Source organism: Hyperolius riggenbachi, chromosome 5 (assembly GCF_040937935.1).
Source record: "Hyperolius riggenbachi isolate aHypRig1 chromosome 5, aHypRig1.pri, whole genome shotgun sequence".
In the NCBI taxonomy this organism is placed as follows: Eukaryota; Metazoa; Chordata; class Amphibia; order Anura; family Hyperoliidae; genus Hyperolius; species Hyperolius riggenbachi.
This window is the reverse complement of record NC_090650.1, coordinates 374,983,600-375,001,010: the sequence shown is the minus strand read 5'-3', so window position 1 is coordinate 375,001,010 and position 17,411 is coordinate 374,983,600. Positions and strand designations below refer to the sequence as shown.

The following is a 17,411-nucleotide window of genomic DNA, read 5'->3' as shown; positions in this document are numbered from 1 at the left end:
TAAAAAAAAAACTATTTCATGCAGCCAACTGAAAGTTGGCTGCATGAAAGCCCACTAGAGGGCGCTCCGGAGGCGATCTTCCGATCGCCTCCGGCGCCCATAATAAACAAGGAAGGCCGCAATGAGCGGCCTTCCTTGTTTTGCTTATATCGTCGCCATAGCGACGAGCGGAGTGACGTCATCGACGTCAGCCGACGTCCTGACGTCAGCCGCCTCCGATCCAGCCCTTAGCGCTGGCCGGAACTTTTTGTTCCGGCTGCGCAGGGCTCAGGCGGCTAGGGGGGCCCTCTTTCGCCGCTGCTCGCGGCGAATCGCCGCAGAGCGGCGGCGATCAGGCAGCACACGCGGCTGGCAAAGTGCCGGCTGCGTGTGCTGCACTTTATTTGATAAAAATCGGCGACCTCCGGCGGTGTTGGACGAGCTGAGCTCGTCCAGACCGCTCAGGTGGTTAAAGGGCAGGTCTGCTCATCAAGCCTTTTTGACTAACTCAGTCCAAATAACTGAGGCCTACTTAAATTATAACAGTATGCAGTGGTGGGTTCACTGAACACAACAGGTATGCAGTGGTGGGTTCACTGAACAGGTATGCAGTGGTGGGTTCACTGAACAGGTATGCAGTGGCAGGTTCACTGAACAGGTATGCAGTGGGCTCACTGAACAGAACAGGTATGCAGCCAGGAACAAGCTAAGCCTAACTAATCTTTCCCTATGAGAGACAGTCTGTAGCAGCTCTCCCTACTCTCACTAATGCAGGCACACGAGTGACCGTAATGGCCGCTGCTGCCTGCCTTATATAAGGGGGGTGGGGCTCCAGGGGCTAGTGTAGCCTAATTGGCTACACTGGGCCTGCTGACTGTGATGTAGAGGGTCAAAGTTGACCCTCCATGGTGCATTATGGGGCGAACCGAACTTCCGCATACGTTCGCTTGCGGGACGCGAACGCGAACCACGGAAGTTCGCATGGAACCGTTCGCAGACGAACCGTTCGGCCCAACTCTATTTGTCAACCCTCTCTTACAGAGTCCCCCATATCACATATACCATGTGGGTTGGTATGGGGGAGCCTCAGGGAGGTTGACTCCTGTCTATAATAGCCTTGCCTCTTCTCTCGTATCTTTGAAATCCCCATTGCTAGCCAGTTGCCACTGCCCCAGGCACCACAGAGCTCCTTGAATGTCTGCCCGGCTCTCCTGGGACCGTTGTTCCCGGTCACTCTGCACCAAACCAGCTGGTACTGCTATTGCTCCCCACTGCTTCTTCTAACACTGGAGTCCTGGCAAAGGCATCTTCATAGCTCCTGTTGGAGCTGGATCATGGGTACCAGAGGTGGGGGAAGAGCCCCAGTGATGGACCAATGATCTATTTGGCTAGTAATGTCCTATGCACAGAAACAAGCATGCAGATAATCTGGTCAGATCTGACAAGAATGTCAGCAACCCCTGATATTCTGCATGCTTCTCCAGAGTATATGGCTAAAAGTATGCTAGATACACACCATACAATTTTCTGGCAGATTTACCTGCCAGATCAATTATTACCATCTGAATTTTTATCAAATTTTCTGATCAATTTTTCAATCGTTTTGTAAATTGATTTTCATAGAAGTGAATGAAAAACGATAGGAAAAAAATGGTCAAACAAATTATCAGAAAAAACGATAATCGATCGAAATTCAGATCGGACATGTTGGAAATAATCGATCTGGCAGGTAACTCTTCCAGAAAATTGTATGGTATGTACCAAGCATTAGAGGCAGAGGATCAGGTAACAGGTATTGCTTAAAAAGGAAACAAATATGGCAACCTCCATATACCTTTTATCAAAGTTGTCTTGCCTTGACAAATTTCACTTTCAGCTGAAGTCAAACTTTCAGAGGCCCAGTGCACACCGAGCGGTTTTTGGAGCGATCCGATGGCCGCATCCGCCTGGAAAAATGCTTGGCTAATGTATTGCAATGGGATGGTGCACACCGGCGGTTTGAGGTTTTTGCCAAGCCGCAAACGCGCCTCCTGCTGCGCGTTTGCGGTTTGCTAAAAAACCTCAAACCGCCGGTGTGCACCACACATTGAAATACAATAGCCAAGCGTTTTCACTGGCTGATGCGGCTGGTGGATCGCATACAAAATCCGCTTGGTGTGCACCCGGCCAAATATCTGCTCTCAAAACCACTAGCGTTTGACGATCTGCTAGCGGTTTTGGTGTGCACTGGGCCAGACAGGAATAAGCAGGCTTGTCTGGAGTCAGGTATCCTTTGTCTTATCTTATTGTCTGGCAAGTTACAACTGTTGTCTTTACATACAGATTTTGGACTTGTTATTCCTTCAGGCTGGGGGCACACGTGGCAGTCCAGAAAACCATGAATGTTGTGCATTGTGTGTTTCTGCACATTTTTGTATGTGGTTGCACTTTGGGTATACTTGCATTTTTTTTTTTTTTTTTTAACATCCTCCCTGGAGAAAAATATGAGTACATACGTGACGAAACCGGTAGGGCGTGGCCTCAGGAACGGCGGTAGCAGAGACGCAGATGGGAGAGAGCGGCCGAGTTTTATACTTTGATATGCGCATGATCTTCTTACACTTGTGAGTGCAACTTTTATATGTTTTAATAAAATCGGAGTTATGCTATGGAGGCATTTGTTCTGAGTTTTTAAGGAAGGAGAGAGCAGGAGGAAAGTGAAAGTCCGGAAGGCGGCATCTGAATGACACCCAAGCGTGTTTGCTGATCTGGAAACAGTCAGCCTGTGAATCTGGTGAGCGTTCTGAAGTTCTGTGGTGGCGGTGTGTGCTGGCACAGAGGTGCTCACTGGTGGAGGGTGTCACTAAGTAGCATTGCCGCAACTGGATTACGCTATGTGCTTTTCTTGTATTGTTTGAGCCCAATATAGAATGAAGCTGATGAGGAGAGCTGATGCCTGTTTTTGTGCTGAGCGTGAATGCTGATATCTTGCTATCAGCCACTGGACACCGGTGAGAGTATAACTACTAACTGTGGAACTGTGTGCTAACTGCAAATCTGGAATTTGGGGGAACTATATGCTGGACTCTAAAGTAGAGTGTGTGGATAAGGGAATTTTGGACTGTGCTTAATCTAACATGAGCTGCATGATTGTCATATGATATTGTATTCTACATATCTTGCTGAAGCATAGAAGGGTACAGTGAGCCATAATCCCAGCTGTTTCCCACGCACTTGGAGCGCTGTACACATTACATTACTAATGAGTACATGTTGTTGTGGCACTGCTCAGTTCGGTGCAGGGAGCCAAATGACAGCTCTCCCTGCTGCCGCTAAACTCCGAGGTGGCAATAAATATTATTCCCCCTCCGAGTTGTCGCAGCTCGGAGGGAGCTGTAATACAGGTCCTGGCAGCCACCGGAGTCCAGAATTACCACTACCTGGGGTGCGCAGCATAGCATTGCTGCCATGACAGCGCCGCACCGAAATAACCGGCTTTGGAGAAACACTTTTTCTATATGCCCTTAGGAAAACGCAGAGATAAGAGTTTTACTTTGCGCCCCATAGAGGTCTATTGTTTGGCATAACACGTTTTCCCAAAGTGCTCACTGCCTCAGATTGCATTACAGAACTAAAGAGAGGTATATGTAGGCTGCCATGTTTATTTCCTTTTAAAGGAAATCCAAGGTGAAAATAAACTGATGAGAGAAACAATTGTATCCATCTTTCTCCTAAAAATAACTTATTTTAGATATCCCAGAGTTTTATTTTATATTGAAATCTTGTTTTTAAAGAGAACCCGAGGCCAGGTTCTAGGAATGAAATCCCCATACAGAGGCTGGGTCTGCCTAAAGAGCCCAGCCTCTGTTGCTATTTAGATTCCCCCAAAGCCCCCCCCCCCCTCGCGCGCTGTGAGACCCCATAATTCACAGCCGCGCTGCCGACACTGAGCGTGTCAGTAGCGGCTGAGTTTACCTTTGTAATGCCAGTCTCCGCTCTCCGCCGCCTCGCTCCGGTCCCCGCCCACGTCCCTTCTCTCCACGCTGTTTAGAGGTGAGGGACGCGGGCGGGAACAGAGCTCTGCAGGAGGCGGGGGAGAGAGGAGACTGACGTTACAAAGGTAAACACAGCCGCACAGCGCGGCTGTGAATTATGGAGTCTCGCTGAGCACAGGGGGCCTTAGGGGGAATCTAAATAGCAACAGAGGCTGGGCTCTTTAGGCAGACCCAGCCTTTGTATTGGGATTTCATTCCTAGAACCCGGCCTCGGGTTCTCTTTGTTTTTACTGTTTTATTGTCTCTGCTCAATTACACCTTCATTGAAGTATATCAGAGCTATGAATCATTGACCCTTTTTTATCTCTTTCCTGCTCCGGGAAGCCATTTACTGACAGGAAAGTGTTTTATGGCTATAATTACTTATCACTGAGGGTTATGCTATAGTCTGATCCAGTCCGACCCAGATATGCATACCTGATTTTTAACTGTTTCAGGCAATGAAAAAAAAGGAACACAGCCTAGTTATTTGTATGCCTGGCACTGTACATACACGTCTACCTCATGTCACCTCGGTTGTCCTTTAAGCAACACCAGTTGCCTGGCAGCCCTGCTGACCCTCTTCCTCTAATACATTCCGCCATAGACCATGAACAAGCATGCAGCAGATCAGGGGTTTCTGACATTGTCAGATCTGACAGATTAGCTGCATGCTTGTTTCTGGTGTTATTCAGACACTTCTGTAGCGAAACAGGCCAGCAGGGCTGCCAGGCAACTGGTATTGTTTAAAAGGAATAAACATGGCAGCCTCCATAGTCTTCTCACTTCAGTTGTCCTTTAATAAACGCCTTCTTTATATGGGCAGCTGCAGACAGGGCATTCACCACTTATAAGCGGCTTTCGTAGATATTTGCATTGCTTACAAGCGCTCAGCATGGGCAATAAGGAGGCATCTGTCTCATGGAGACAGAGTGTGTAGGCAACCAAAGTCAGGCGTGACTAGGTTTTTTTTTTTTTTTTTTTTAATGCAGCCCAAACCCCAAATCGCTTCTGCAAGATAAAATGAAAAATATCTGTTGTCCAAAGTCCAAATCACCCCTCTTCTTAGTCACATGGGCAGGAAGAGGAAGAGTGATTGATCAATCAATCAGACGAGGCAACGCCTCACTGCCTAGGACTACATCTCTGGACAGGTTTAGTAGTAGTAGTAGTAGTAGTAGTAGTAGTAGTAGTAGTAGTAGTAGTAGTAGTAGTAGTAGTAGTAGCAGTAGCAGTCACCTTTTTATGCTTTGCATTTTTACAAAACTTTTTCTCAGCATAAATAATTTCAAATGATGTCCTATTAAAAGGCAAATTTAAAAAAATTAAAATGCTTAAACATGGGCTTCAGGATAAAATAAAACAAACAAAAAGAACACAATGAAACGCAGCATAGTATTTCTATAATAACCTTTATTAGTATTTTTAAAAGATACAAGATAATCCTAAACAAGCTAATAGTAATGTACATTTATCATACAAACAAGTAACGTAGTATAGGAAACAATTGTTGTGCTCTGGCACCCTGTTAGCATGGCCAAATCATGTTTCTAATCTCCTCCCACTTTCACTACCTGGATAAAATGGCTGGATTGAGCGATACAACCACATACATTGTATATAGTATCTGCAATTCTATATGCTACACCATGGTTCTTGAACAGAAAGTGTGACTCCACTCACATAAGCATAATACAGATGCTCCACACTGCTTTTCTAAGGTTCAAGATAAATCACAGGCATTAATACTGCATATGGTACTGAGTTTTGGCCCGGTTATACGATGCAATTAAAGTGTACCTGTCTACACAACATGGAGGCGGCTATTTTGCAAACTGACACTATATTCAAGGCTTAATTCTCACTGAACCATCATGCTAGATACACACGATACGATTTTCTAGCAGATTTACCTGCCTGATTGACTATTTCCAACATGTCCGATCTGATTTCCAATCGATTTTCCGTTCACTTCAATGGAAAATCAATCGGAAATCAGCTAGGATCTCTTGGAAATAGTCGATCTGGCAGGTTAATCTGCCAGAAAATTGTATCATGTGTACCTACCTAGCATAAGGGCTCGTTTCCACTAGTGCGGTGCGAATCGCTGGGATTCCACCGCTGACGAAATCACATGCGGATGCGATTCCGCGTGCGTTTTTGCCGCGATTTCGCATGCGATTTCGCATAGGCAGGGTACATGCGAATTTAACCATGTCACTGCCTGGTTCAATTTACATTAGGTTTCATGCGAATTCGCACGCGAAATCGCAGCAAAAAACGCATGTGCGTTTTCCCTATCAAATACATAGCCTGCGAATCGCCTGCATTCCTCACGCAGGCGAATTCTGCAGGCCCTACCGTGCAGAAAAATCCTGCACAGAAAAACGCTGGAAAAAACTGACAAGTGGAAACAGGGCCATCCACTTGTATTGGCTGTGCGAATCCGCATGCAGACAACGCATGCGGATTCGCTCTAGTGGAAACGGGCCCTTAGTTCTGCTAAGTAGTTGACCAATTTCTCTTGACCATTTCCTTCTAAAGTGGAATGTGTGGGCAGCCATGTGACTGACTTGATCATGTGATTGATTATGTGTTTGACTGGTTGAAATCATGTGATCTGCTGTCATTTAGTTTACACGGGAAGCAAAAGTGATACAAGATCATATGCCTGCATCCAGCCAACCCCGTTTTTTTTTTTTTGTTTTTTTTACGGTCATGTTTCTCCGTGAACGCTTGTGGAAATTGGTTATTTTTGGTGTTAAGTTTTAAACAGGAAGGAGAACTAAAAATAGATCTTGGCTATATTTCATTGGATTAGGTAATGAATAAAAATAACATTTGTAAATTGGCATATTAAAAGTTTGTCATCAAGCATTTGTGGAAGCCTTTCATATTGTCAGTCAGCTGCTTGACTACTTATTGAAAGATAGTCTAATGACTGAAATGCGGGAAGGCAGGCTGGACTTTTCTGCGTCCTACAGGCATCTGGGGGTGAAAGCAATAATGGGGTCTGTCAGGGATCACTTAAAGGAAACCAGAGACAAGATTGAATAAAAGTTTTATACATACCTAGGCCTTCTTCCAGCCCCATGCGCACGGTTCGCTGCCACGCCGCCGTCCTCAGCCTTCTCCCTCTTTGGTAATGGGTCCTGTAAGTTTTGCCAGTCGCAGCTAGTCTGCGCAAGAGAAGTGCACTCTCTACCTATCTCTCGGGCCGCCGATAAATACGTAGAGAGCACACCTCTTGCGCAGACTGGTCGCAACGGTCAGAGCTTATGGGACCTGGAGCTGGAGAAGGCGGAGGATGGCGGTGTAGGAGCGATCCGTGCGGATGGGGCTGGAGGAAGCCCCAGGTATGTATAAAAAACTTTTATTCAATCTCGTCTCTGGTACATTTTAAAGGACGACAAGTGAGGAGATCATGGTGGCTGCCATATTTTATTTTTAAACAATATCAGTTGCCTGGCAGCTCTTCTGCTGTATTTGGCTGCGGTAGTATATGAATAAAAACCAGAAACATGCATGCAGCTAATCTTGTCAGATCTGACAATGTCAGAAACACCTGGCCTGCTGCATGCTTGTTCAGGGTCTATGGATAAAAGTATTAGAGGCGGAGAGCCAGCAGGGCTGCCATGCAACTCGTAATTCTTAAAAGGAAATAAATATGGCAGCCTCCATATAACTCTTGCTTCAGGTGTCTTTTAAAAAAGGTTGTTTTCACATGCAGCCCCATAGAGGGCTAAATAATAGGGATGGTCAATGGGATGCAAATAATTGCAGGTTGATGCAGATTTACGTAAGAAAATAGATATGGTTTGAAAATAGCTAAGTCATATCCCACCTTAGTGTCATTGCGTTAGTCAATTTTCAACTTTACATGATGACAAATCGCATAAAAATGCATCAACTCAGAATTATTTGCATTTCACCCACCAGCTCGAGTAATAAACAAAAAAAAACAAACAAAAAAAAAGCTACTGCTAATGCAGCCTATGCTTGTCTTATTTTAGGTTAAAGGAAACCAGAGCTGAATGGATTTAAAAGTTTTATACATACCTGGGGCTTCCTCCGGCCCCATCCGCTCGGATTGCTCCCACGCCACCATCCTCCGTCTTCTTCTGCGCCGGTACCGGGTCCCGTAACTTCCTCCAGCTACGGCCAGTCTGCGCAAGAGAAGTGCGCCCTCTACATATCTCACCGGCGGCTGCTGGAGAGATACGTAAAGAGCGCACTTACCTTGCATCAGGCTGGCCACGACTGGAGGAAGTTACGGGACCCGGTATCGGCGCAGAAGACTATGGACGGTGGCGTGGGAGCGATCCGTGTGGATGGGGCTGGAGGAAGCTCCAGGTATGTAGAACACCTCTTTAGTAACCAGAGGCTTTCCTTTCCTGAGGTAAGTACCTCCTAGGGGCACTTTTTCACTTCGGTTTCCCTTTAAAGGACAAATCTGAGCTCATTTAAAATAAAATAAACACCCTTACCCGGGGCTTCCTCCAGCCCCTGCCAGCCATCATGTGCCCTCGCCGCAGCTCCGCCCACCGCCGGTGGCCCAGGGGTCACCTCCGGCGCATGATGTCCACTGCGCCTGCGCGAGCGGCTCTGAGTCACACTGGCATCATCCGCACTGTACTGCGCAGTAGTTCTGCGCCTGCGCAGTACAGTCCGGATGACGTCAGCAAGACCAGCGAGCCGCATGCTGGAGCGCAGGAGAAGCCGACCCGGAAAGCTGACCTGGCATCTCCACCGGAGGGGACCGGGAGCCACCAGAGCTGCGGAGATAGCACAGGACGTATGCAGGGGGCATCCAGGTAAGTGGATTTTTTATTTTTAAACTGCTCGGACCTTCCCTTTAAATCCATTATGCATGTTAGCTGCCTGTCTCAATTGATTAGTTGTTCTGATGTTGTGTATACTTTCACTATCAAATAAGCCCTAAAGGCCTGACTATCAAACATTGTCAGATGGCAAAATACCGTCCTCCAGCGTGACCCAGCTACACAAAATGTATTCCCTATCAAATTGTTTTTATTTTTACTAACATCCTCAATTATACCTTTTGAAGTACTAAGAAAAGATCCCCCTCCCCCCATTCCCAACTCTTAGGGCCGGTTCACACGGACGGCAGGCGGCGTCTACCGCCAAGCGTTCGGGACCCATCGGCTAAACGCTCCCATTCAAGTGAATGGGAGCGTTTAGCATTGCGCGGTTACCGTCGATTACCGTCGATAGCATAAGCGCGGCGTTCCAATCCCGATTTAACGCGTCGTTTCGGCCGTCCCTAGAAGCCGCATGCGACGTCCAGGGACGGCTAGCCGACGCGGCTTCATGTCCCCCTGCGGGGAGGAGAAACGCTGAACGCGACGATCTCAGTACTGCCGCCAGCGAACAGGACGTCAAAGGACGACACGACTTCCTGGCCGCCCCAACGCCGCCTGCCGTCCGTGTGAACCGGCCCTTATTAGGAAATCATACAAACTGTAATTGGTACATTCCATTAGTTGAAAACAATGGCTTTTCTCACCAGTAGAAAAAAAAAACAAGATCTTTGAGTAAATATCAAACAACAGACACTCCACAGGTAAGCAGATTCCAGCTGCAGCTCATTTAAAAAGATCCACATGAAATTATCCCGCTGGAGATAAACGCACAGGCCTGATGCCCCGCCCCCCTCCCTGCAAAGGAAGTATGGACAGACATGGGTGTACCTGAAGATCATAATGAAGTATAAAGTTCTCAGGAAGAAGAGTACACTTACAACTTCCACATACAGCAATGGGGGCCACAGGGAAGACGACATACATAAAAGCTTGATGAGCACTCAGTTATTGCTTTGTATATAAAGGTGCATTCAGATTATGGGGAGTAACTGTGGCTGTATCAGAGGGCTGTGTATCAGAAATTCAGGATCTCAGATAATGTTCTGGCCATTGTATTGAGCAGTCATGGAAATCTGCAGGTAAACTGGTGCTTATTAGGCAAGAGAGGCATGCAGTAATATCGGAGAATGCAGCCTATGCTCTGTATCGGAGATGAAGTGCATTAAAAGGATTTATACATACCTGAGGCTTCTTCCAGCCCTCTTTATTTGTTACCACACAGTGAGAGAGTTATCTTATCTCTTCATTCCTTAAGTTACCTCCTTTGTAGTTATTTTCACACGCAGTTAATTAACAGCCTGTTTAATTTTAGAATTCTGGAGTTATTTTAAGGATTGAAGAGTTACCATAAAGACAGAAGCGTTAACTTTAGGTTTGCCTGAGGTTAATGTTTCCTGAATACTACATGCCTCATCACCATGGTGATAACTCTGGAAATGTTATTAAAGACAGGAGATAAGCATAGTGAATTGAGGCCTATGTATGCGCAGTCCCGGCCGCACAACCCCGTCCCCGATTGGGCTCCCGTGGCTGGGAGCACATTTGGGTGGGCGGGGTGCACACATACAGGACCACACATGTGCAGGGACCCGCAACGGAGTGCCCTGGACAGACTCAGGGGGCACACGGACTACAGGGGGCTGGATGAAGCCCCAGGTAAGTAAAAATCATTTGCTGCAATTCATCTCAGGTGTAGCCATTTACTTCTAATTTATCACCTGATGTGGCAAAACTATGGCTTCCTCTCTGATCAGAATCGACTCCTACCACACACAACATATCGATTTTCAAAAGATTCCAGCAGGGAGCAAATTGAAAAAAATAATTGATGGACCCAAATCGTTGAACACTCCCATGCAGTGCACCACTATGGGCTGCCCGTCAATCAACCGCTTCTCCAGCTCCTCCCCCAAATAAGCTAGATTTTCCTTACTGTCCCATCCATCCAAAATGGATAGATTTCATACTGAAAAATCTACGAGAGATAGGCGTGCAATGTGTGGGCAGGTAATAGAGTCTTCTCTGATCAGATTCCAGGTGACTTTCTGCTAGTGCAAATTGTGAAATAAGACCTGAACTGGGATGAGCCTAGACATCTCTCTGAACATCTTACTGGATCACCTGAATTTCATCCTTCAAAGAGGACCAGTCATTACTAGACACACAACATACGGTACTTGTAGTAAAGCGAATATAAATATACAAGCTTTCTTCATGGAAGAATTGCATTTTCCTCCTTACTCAGCATGTTTTCCTATGCTGGGAATATCCAATATGCAATATCCCGTCTAATCGACAGGTGATCGGACAGGAAGTTGTACCATGTGTACATTTCCAAACTGTTCCAAATCAATAAAAGGGACCGATTCTCCAATATTAACTTCACAAAATCAATCCCTTTCTCTATTAGAAACAGATTGAACTGGTCGGAAGTTAAATTGTGTATTCCCAGCATTACAGATGATGGTAGAGCAGAGTGTCAGTTTGGTAGACAAAGGCAGAGGCCGCCCTGTCTACTAAAGATAAGGAGAGCTGCCCTGTCTACTAAAGATAAGGAGAGCTATAGACTGCTTCATAGATAGGCATTTCTTTCTAAACTGCCATCAATCACAGGTGTTTACTGATCCATTGCTATTGAGTGCAGAGAGGGTGGTGTGATATGTGCTGGAGCTGTGCTGGGTGCCAATACAGCTGTGCATCATCACATCAAACACCACAGCCCTACAAGAACTTCTCTCACCAGTATCGGTGGTGTGTGTGTGTGTGTGTGTGTGTGTGTGTGTGTGTGTGTGTGTGTGTGTGTGTGTGTGTGTGTGTGCCGTGGCATACACATCTGTCCCACAACTGTCTGGCATACATATACGTCCCACCAGTGTCCCTTGACCTAATTGTTTAAAATGGACTTGACCTCTTGCACAGGGTAGAAGGAAAAAACAGAGAGAAATCCATCCTGTATGTATTTAGAGAGAGATAATGATCGGGAGATGCAAAGGATGACTGGCACTCGTAGCTTACTGGATATTCAGCAGTTGGATTGATGGACCGAATAGACTGTGCTCACCACCAAGTAGAACATACATCCGAGATTCAAGAAGAAAAGTAGGTCTGGCACCAGTCTGCTGCTTCAGTGAAAACTTTAATCCAACAGGTACAGTAAGGTTAACATCAGAGTACAAAAAGACGGCCTGACAGCCGTTTCGCAGATCTTCCTGCTTCGTCAGAGGCCTACTTTTCTTCTTGAATCTTGGATGTATTTAGAGAGCCTTTCTAATTAAGTGTCATCTGTGACTACTCACAAATTGAATTTGCTCCCTCAGCTGTATCAGCTGGCTGACTTTAGCAGAGCAGCTAAATTGTAAACACAGAATTTTAACCCTAGGTCTGCTTCCATGAAAGCAGGAAGTAGACACACTGGATATTTATTGCAGGATTTGTATCAGCTGTAACAAAGAAATGTTTTCTTTTGAAGGTTATTATGCTGCTGCTTATCTTTTAGAGCAGAGAGGAAGTTTTGAGTTCAGGTCTGCTTTAGAAAAAGAAAGCCTCCCGCTGCAGTTTTCATCCATTGTGTGAATACGCCAGGAGATAGAGACTTGATGTGACGGCCCTCTTGACCAGTATTGGGTTAAGATGCCCAAACATTACTTGATTTTTCATCAAGCGATTAAGCAATCGACTTCATTGGGTGATCAAAAACAGTGCGGTGGATTAAAGGTCAATTGACTAATTGCCCACACACTGCAAGCAAGATCCTATGCGATTTCCCTTTACTAATCGAGCCTTCATACTCTGAAACCAAAAATTGATTCTCTGTTGATCAAAATCATGTGAGCAGATTATTTTACGAATCTACCAATATTCTCCATTCTGCCCAATCAAATACATTGGTTGATTGGACTATATATCGTCCAATTTCCATCGATCTTCCAGAATGGAGCATAATTGATTCTACCCAGATCTGATAAAATGATCAAATCGTGTGGTTGATCATACAGGGAGATCATATTTTTCTGAGCTCATGCAGGATTATGTAAATTTTATCTAAATAGATGCAGCTTGAAAATGGACCAGTCAATTTAAATCTTGGGACTTGATTGGTGCATTTCCAAGCTGCATAAATTTGCATACAAATTTACATAATCCTGCATGAATTTGGAAATATTTGCATCTCATTGATCATAACTAAGGCCACATACACACATCAGACCATAGTCTTTGGAAAATGAAAGATCACAGACCAATCATACCACCCTTCCTGTAGTATAAGAACCATACTCTACACAGTCTTTTCTATGGAGCTGAACTCCCCATCAGAAAAAAATCTTTGCAAGATGCTGAACACACAGATCCTGTACAGACACAAAAGATCAGTATCTGCAAAAGATCTGTTCCTGCCAGAAATCCATTCCTGCAAATTGCAATGATAGTCTATGAGATCTGCAGATCATCATACACACATGATTTAACTGACATTCATCTGCAGATCAGATCCACCAGGATGGATTTTCAGATCTGCGGATCTGCAGATGAATGTCAGTTAAATCATGTGTGTATGATGATCTGCAGATCTCATAGACTATCATTGCAATTTGCAGGAATGGATTTCTGGCAGGAACAGATCTTTTGCAGATACTGATCTTTTGTGTCTGTACAGGATCTGTGTGTTCAGCATCTTGCAAAGATTTTTTTCTGATGTGGAGTTCAGCTCCATAGAAAAGACTGTGTAGAGTATGGCTCTTATACTACAGGAAGGGTGGTAAGATTGGTCTGTGATCTTTCATTTTCCAAAGACTATGGTCTGATGTGTGTATGTGGCCTAATTGTAAGCCCTTTGGGCTGGTGCACACCGAGCGGCTTTTTGGGCGTTTTCAGATCCGCTTGCGGCTGCGGATCTGCTTGGTCAATGTATCTCAATGGGGTGGTGCACACCAGAGCGGGGGGCGTTTTGCAGAAACTAAAAAATGCCTGGGTGAGGCATTTTTTGGATTGCGGGTGCGTTTCTGCCTCAATGTTAAGTATAGGAAAAACGCAAACCGCTCTGAAAAACGGCACTTCAGAGCGGTTTTGCAGGCGTTTTTGTTACAGAAGCTGTTCAGTAACAGCTTTACTGTAACAATATATGAAATCTACTATACTGAAAACCGCAGCAGCAATCCGCAAAACGCTAGCAAAACGCCTCATAAAAATAAAAAAAAGCGTTTAAAAATCTGCTAGCATTTTGCGGATCTGCTAGCGGGTTTTGGTGTGCACCAGCCCTCTCTGATTAGCACAGGGTCAAGCAAGTGACGGGACAACAGCCGCTCTGCCTCACAGAACTGACTCTCCTCTCCACCAGCGTCATTCACATTCTGAAGAAGCAAAGCTAAATGAGGAGGCAAATGAAAACCTTTCAAGAATGAGTCTTCACAGTTCTAACAATTTTATAAATATACCGTACACCACTCGTGACTGGTTCTCTTTAAAAGGCCTTGACAACAGCCACTATCTGACAGACAAGAAGCACATCATGATGCACCTTTAATGCAAGCTGCTACATTTTGGTTTAAAGGAAACTTATAGTAAAAAAATATGGAGGCTTCCATCTTTTTTGCCTAAAAAAAAAAGTTCACAGGCTTTCATACCGATCTCTTAGCTTTAAGGGCTCATACACACACTAAAACACTTGGCCAAAATGATTGGTCAGCGAGGTCTCAGCCAAGAGTCTAGCGTCTGTACAGGTGTCTCATGACCACTTATAGTGGTATGATCTCTAAGATACACCAATGAACAAACCTATTATGTTCACACGACCCGCTCTAAGGAAGCTGTTGCTTGTGTGCAGCACCATCGACCCTCCTCCTCTCTCCATTGGACAGTGCATGATTTTCTGTTACCGCTGAGAAGTGTGTCTGTACAGCCAGTACACACCAGTGTCACCGTAAGGATGAAGTAACAATGGGTAAGGGCGGCACACACAGAGTGCAGGTATCTGGGATTAAACCACCCAAACTAAAATTGAAAGAGACACTGAAGTCTTGTTTTTCTTATTCATCCTTCTTCAGCATTACATTCTAATCTGAATCACTGCATCCCCGCGGCAGAACAAGTTATTTATTGCCCTGAAATTGCCCTGCAAACTTCCAGGGTTTGCATCATTCTGCTTCCTGGTAGAGGCAGAGCTTTGCGCAGTAGCTTTGCCTCTACTCCAGTCAAGCTCCACCTCTCCCCGCCCCTCTCAGTCTTCTTTCACTGAGAGGGGCGGGAAGAGGCGGATATTGACTGGAGTAGAGCAGAGCTACTGGGCAATGCTCTGTACCCCCCCACCCACCCCCCGGCAGCAAAATCTACAACCTGCAAAGTCGTGGAACTTTGCAGGTCAATTTCATGGCTATAAATGACTCATTCTGTCGTGGCAATGCGGGGATTCAGCTTAGAATTTAATGCTGAAGAAGGATGAATAAGAAAGTAAGGTAAAAAAACGAGACTTCAGTGTCTAAGTATTTATTCTTCAATACATAAAAGATAATTTTAAAGCATTTTCAATCTTTAAAAAAAGGTTTTAATTTGTATGATAAGTAAAGAACAAACTTGTACTGCTGTTGTAATTGGCAAATATAATCATTGCCGGCCAGGAGACGCTCCTTGCCTCTCTGCCCGGCCTCTTCCCTGAGCTCCCCCGCCTCCTATGCCAAAGTGATGCATTGCCGTGGCAACAAATTTGAAAAATCTTTGGAAATGAACTTTTATGTACCCAAGAGTAGGTACTTAAATTTTACTTCAGGATGTTTAATCCCACTTTAAGTCATGCAGCAACAAGAATGCAAGTGGTAAGATAAGAGAACATCTTTATACTCAGAGTCTGTGACCCAGAAAGTATTAAGGTGCCCATTAACAGTACAATCTTCCGAACAATCAACCATATGGGCGATCGGATTAGGTATCCGTAATGTAGCCAATCGATGATGAACGATCATTCAGTCAATCCAAAATTTTGGAACAATCCTTTTAGTCTGATCGGATTACTTATTTTCCCCTCCGTAGGTACGCCCAAATGATTATTCCTGATCATTGACGGTTGATTGTTTGGGAAACTGGATTGTTAATGGCCAGCTTTAAAGGCATAAGGACCAGAGTTGCAGTCAGGCAAGCAGCACTTGTCAAATTAGAATAAAGATGGCGGCCTCCAGATCCTTCTCAGTACAGGTTACCTCTAAATGCAATATAAATGGCAGCATGAAGGCATTAGAAAAAGAAAAAAAGTGGAATGCAGATTTCTATACTTCTGCATTATCACCAAAATAATGGCACAAACGGAAAAGAATAGGACATTTTACAGTACAGCAGACTGGAGATGGAAGGCTAGATGCAGATAAAGCTTGAATATTCAGAACATAGATATCTAGCAGCAAAGACAAAGCTAATTTGCATATTATGTAGTGCAATGGGTATTTAGCACATCTCTTCCCAAATACTACCCCCACCCCCCTTCCCTCTAATGGATATGGATTCATGATAATGAATAGGCACACTTTGGCTTCAGGGTCGTCGCTAAACTACAGGGCCCATCATGCCTTGCTCCACACCAGGATATGTTGGAACCTCCAGGTCAGCAGTAGCAAAGTGTGTCCAACTAGATGCATTAAAAGGAAAACCTACCCCTGTCAGAACCAAGGCCACATCCCCGCATCATCAAGTCATTTCCTACAACCTATGATCCTCCAAGTTCCTGTAACCCGAAGAATGCAAACTGCAGTAGTCTGTAACTCATGAGGGAGCTGTACCTATGCACAGCGCTTTACCGTACAAGTCAGGAATCTGCAAAGTCGTTCCAAGTGGAATAAGACCTGGGGTGGAATATCCCTTTAAGTGGTACAAAGGCTGAAGAGTCCGTCGGTGTACTATTCTGAGGTAAATCCAGCCATACACTTGTTAAGGAAGCTAATTTCCAGAATCATTAGCCATAAATAAACACACTAGAATGTTCTATCACAGACGAATCTATGCAAAGGTATGCTCTGGATAGCTAACTTTTATAGCTCCCCAATAACAGGCTCGGATAAGACAAACTAAGCCTAATAGATAGGCAACCGCCCAGGAGACGTATGTGGCATGGTAGTGTCTGGCGAAATCTTGTGTGCCAACCTAGGAAAGAACAGAGATTACAGATTACCTACAGCAGTATTCTGCATGCACAGTTCATTTTAACACGGTCATCAGTGTTTCTCAACATTTTATTGGTATGTACCCCCTTTAAAACCTGAGTACCCCCTAGCATAGTAACCATTATGACAAGTACCCCTTAACAAATACATATTGAATCGTAGTGCATGATAATGGTTCTAAACAACTTTCAAGTATTTACTATTGCTTTTAATTAGCTAAAATACTCATTTGGTGTTGTTTAAATAAGATTTATAATTTTCTAAAACTCTAAATTGGTTATTCTTGGTTAAGTGTATCAAGCCAGAGTACCCCCTGGAACCATCAGAAGTACCCCATGGGGTACGCGTACCACACGTTGAGAACCTAGGATCTAGACAGTGTTCCCCAACCCTGT

The 17,411-nt window shown here is 44.8% G+C and overlaps 1 protein-coding gene across 1 annotated transcript in view; it reads right to left on the bottom strand.

Annotated features, from left to right (window-relative positions):
* Positions 1–15,311: 15,311 nt before the first annotated feature.
* Positions 15,312–17,411, bottom strand: part of PIP4P2 (phosphatidylinositol-4,5-bisphosphate 4-phosphatase 2) — a 60,313-nt gene continuing 58,213 nt past the window's right edge. Inside the window, exon 7 of the mRNA XM_068234869.1 lies at positions 15,312–16,996. Within this exon, the coding sequence (XP_068090970.1) occupies positions 16,853–16,996 (144 nt within the window). The 3' untranslated portion in view covers positions 15,312–16,852. The remainder of the gene's footprint in view (positions 16,997–17,411) is intronic.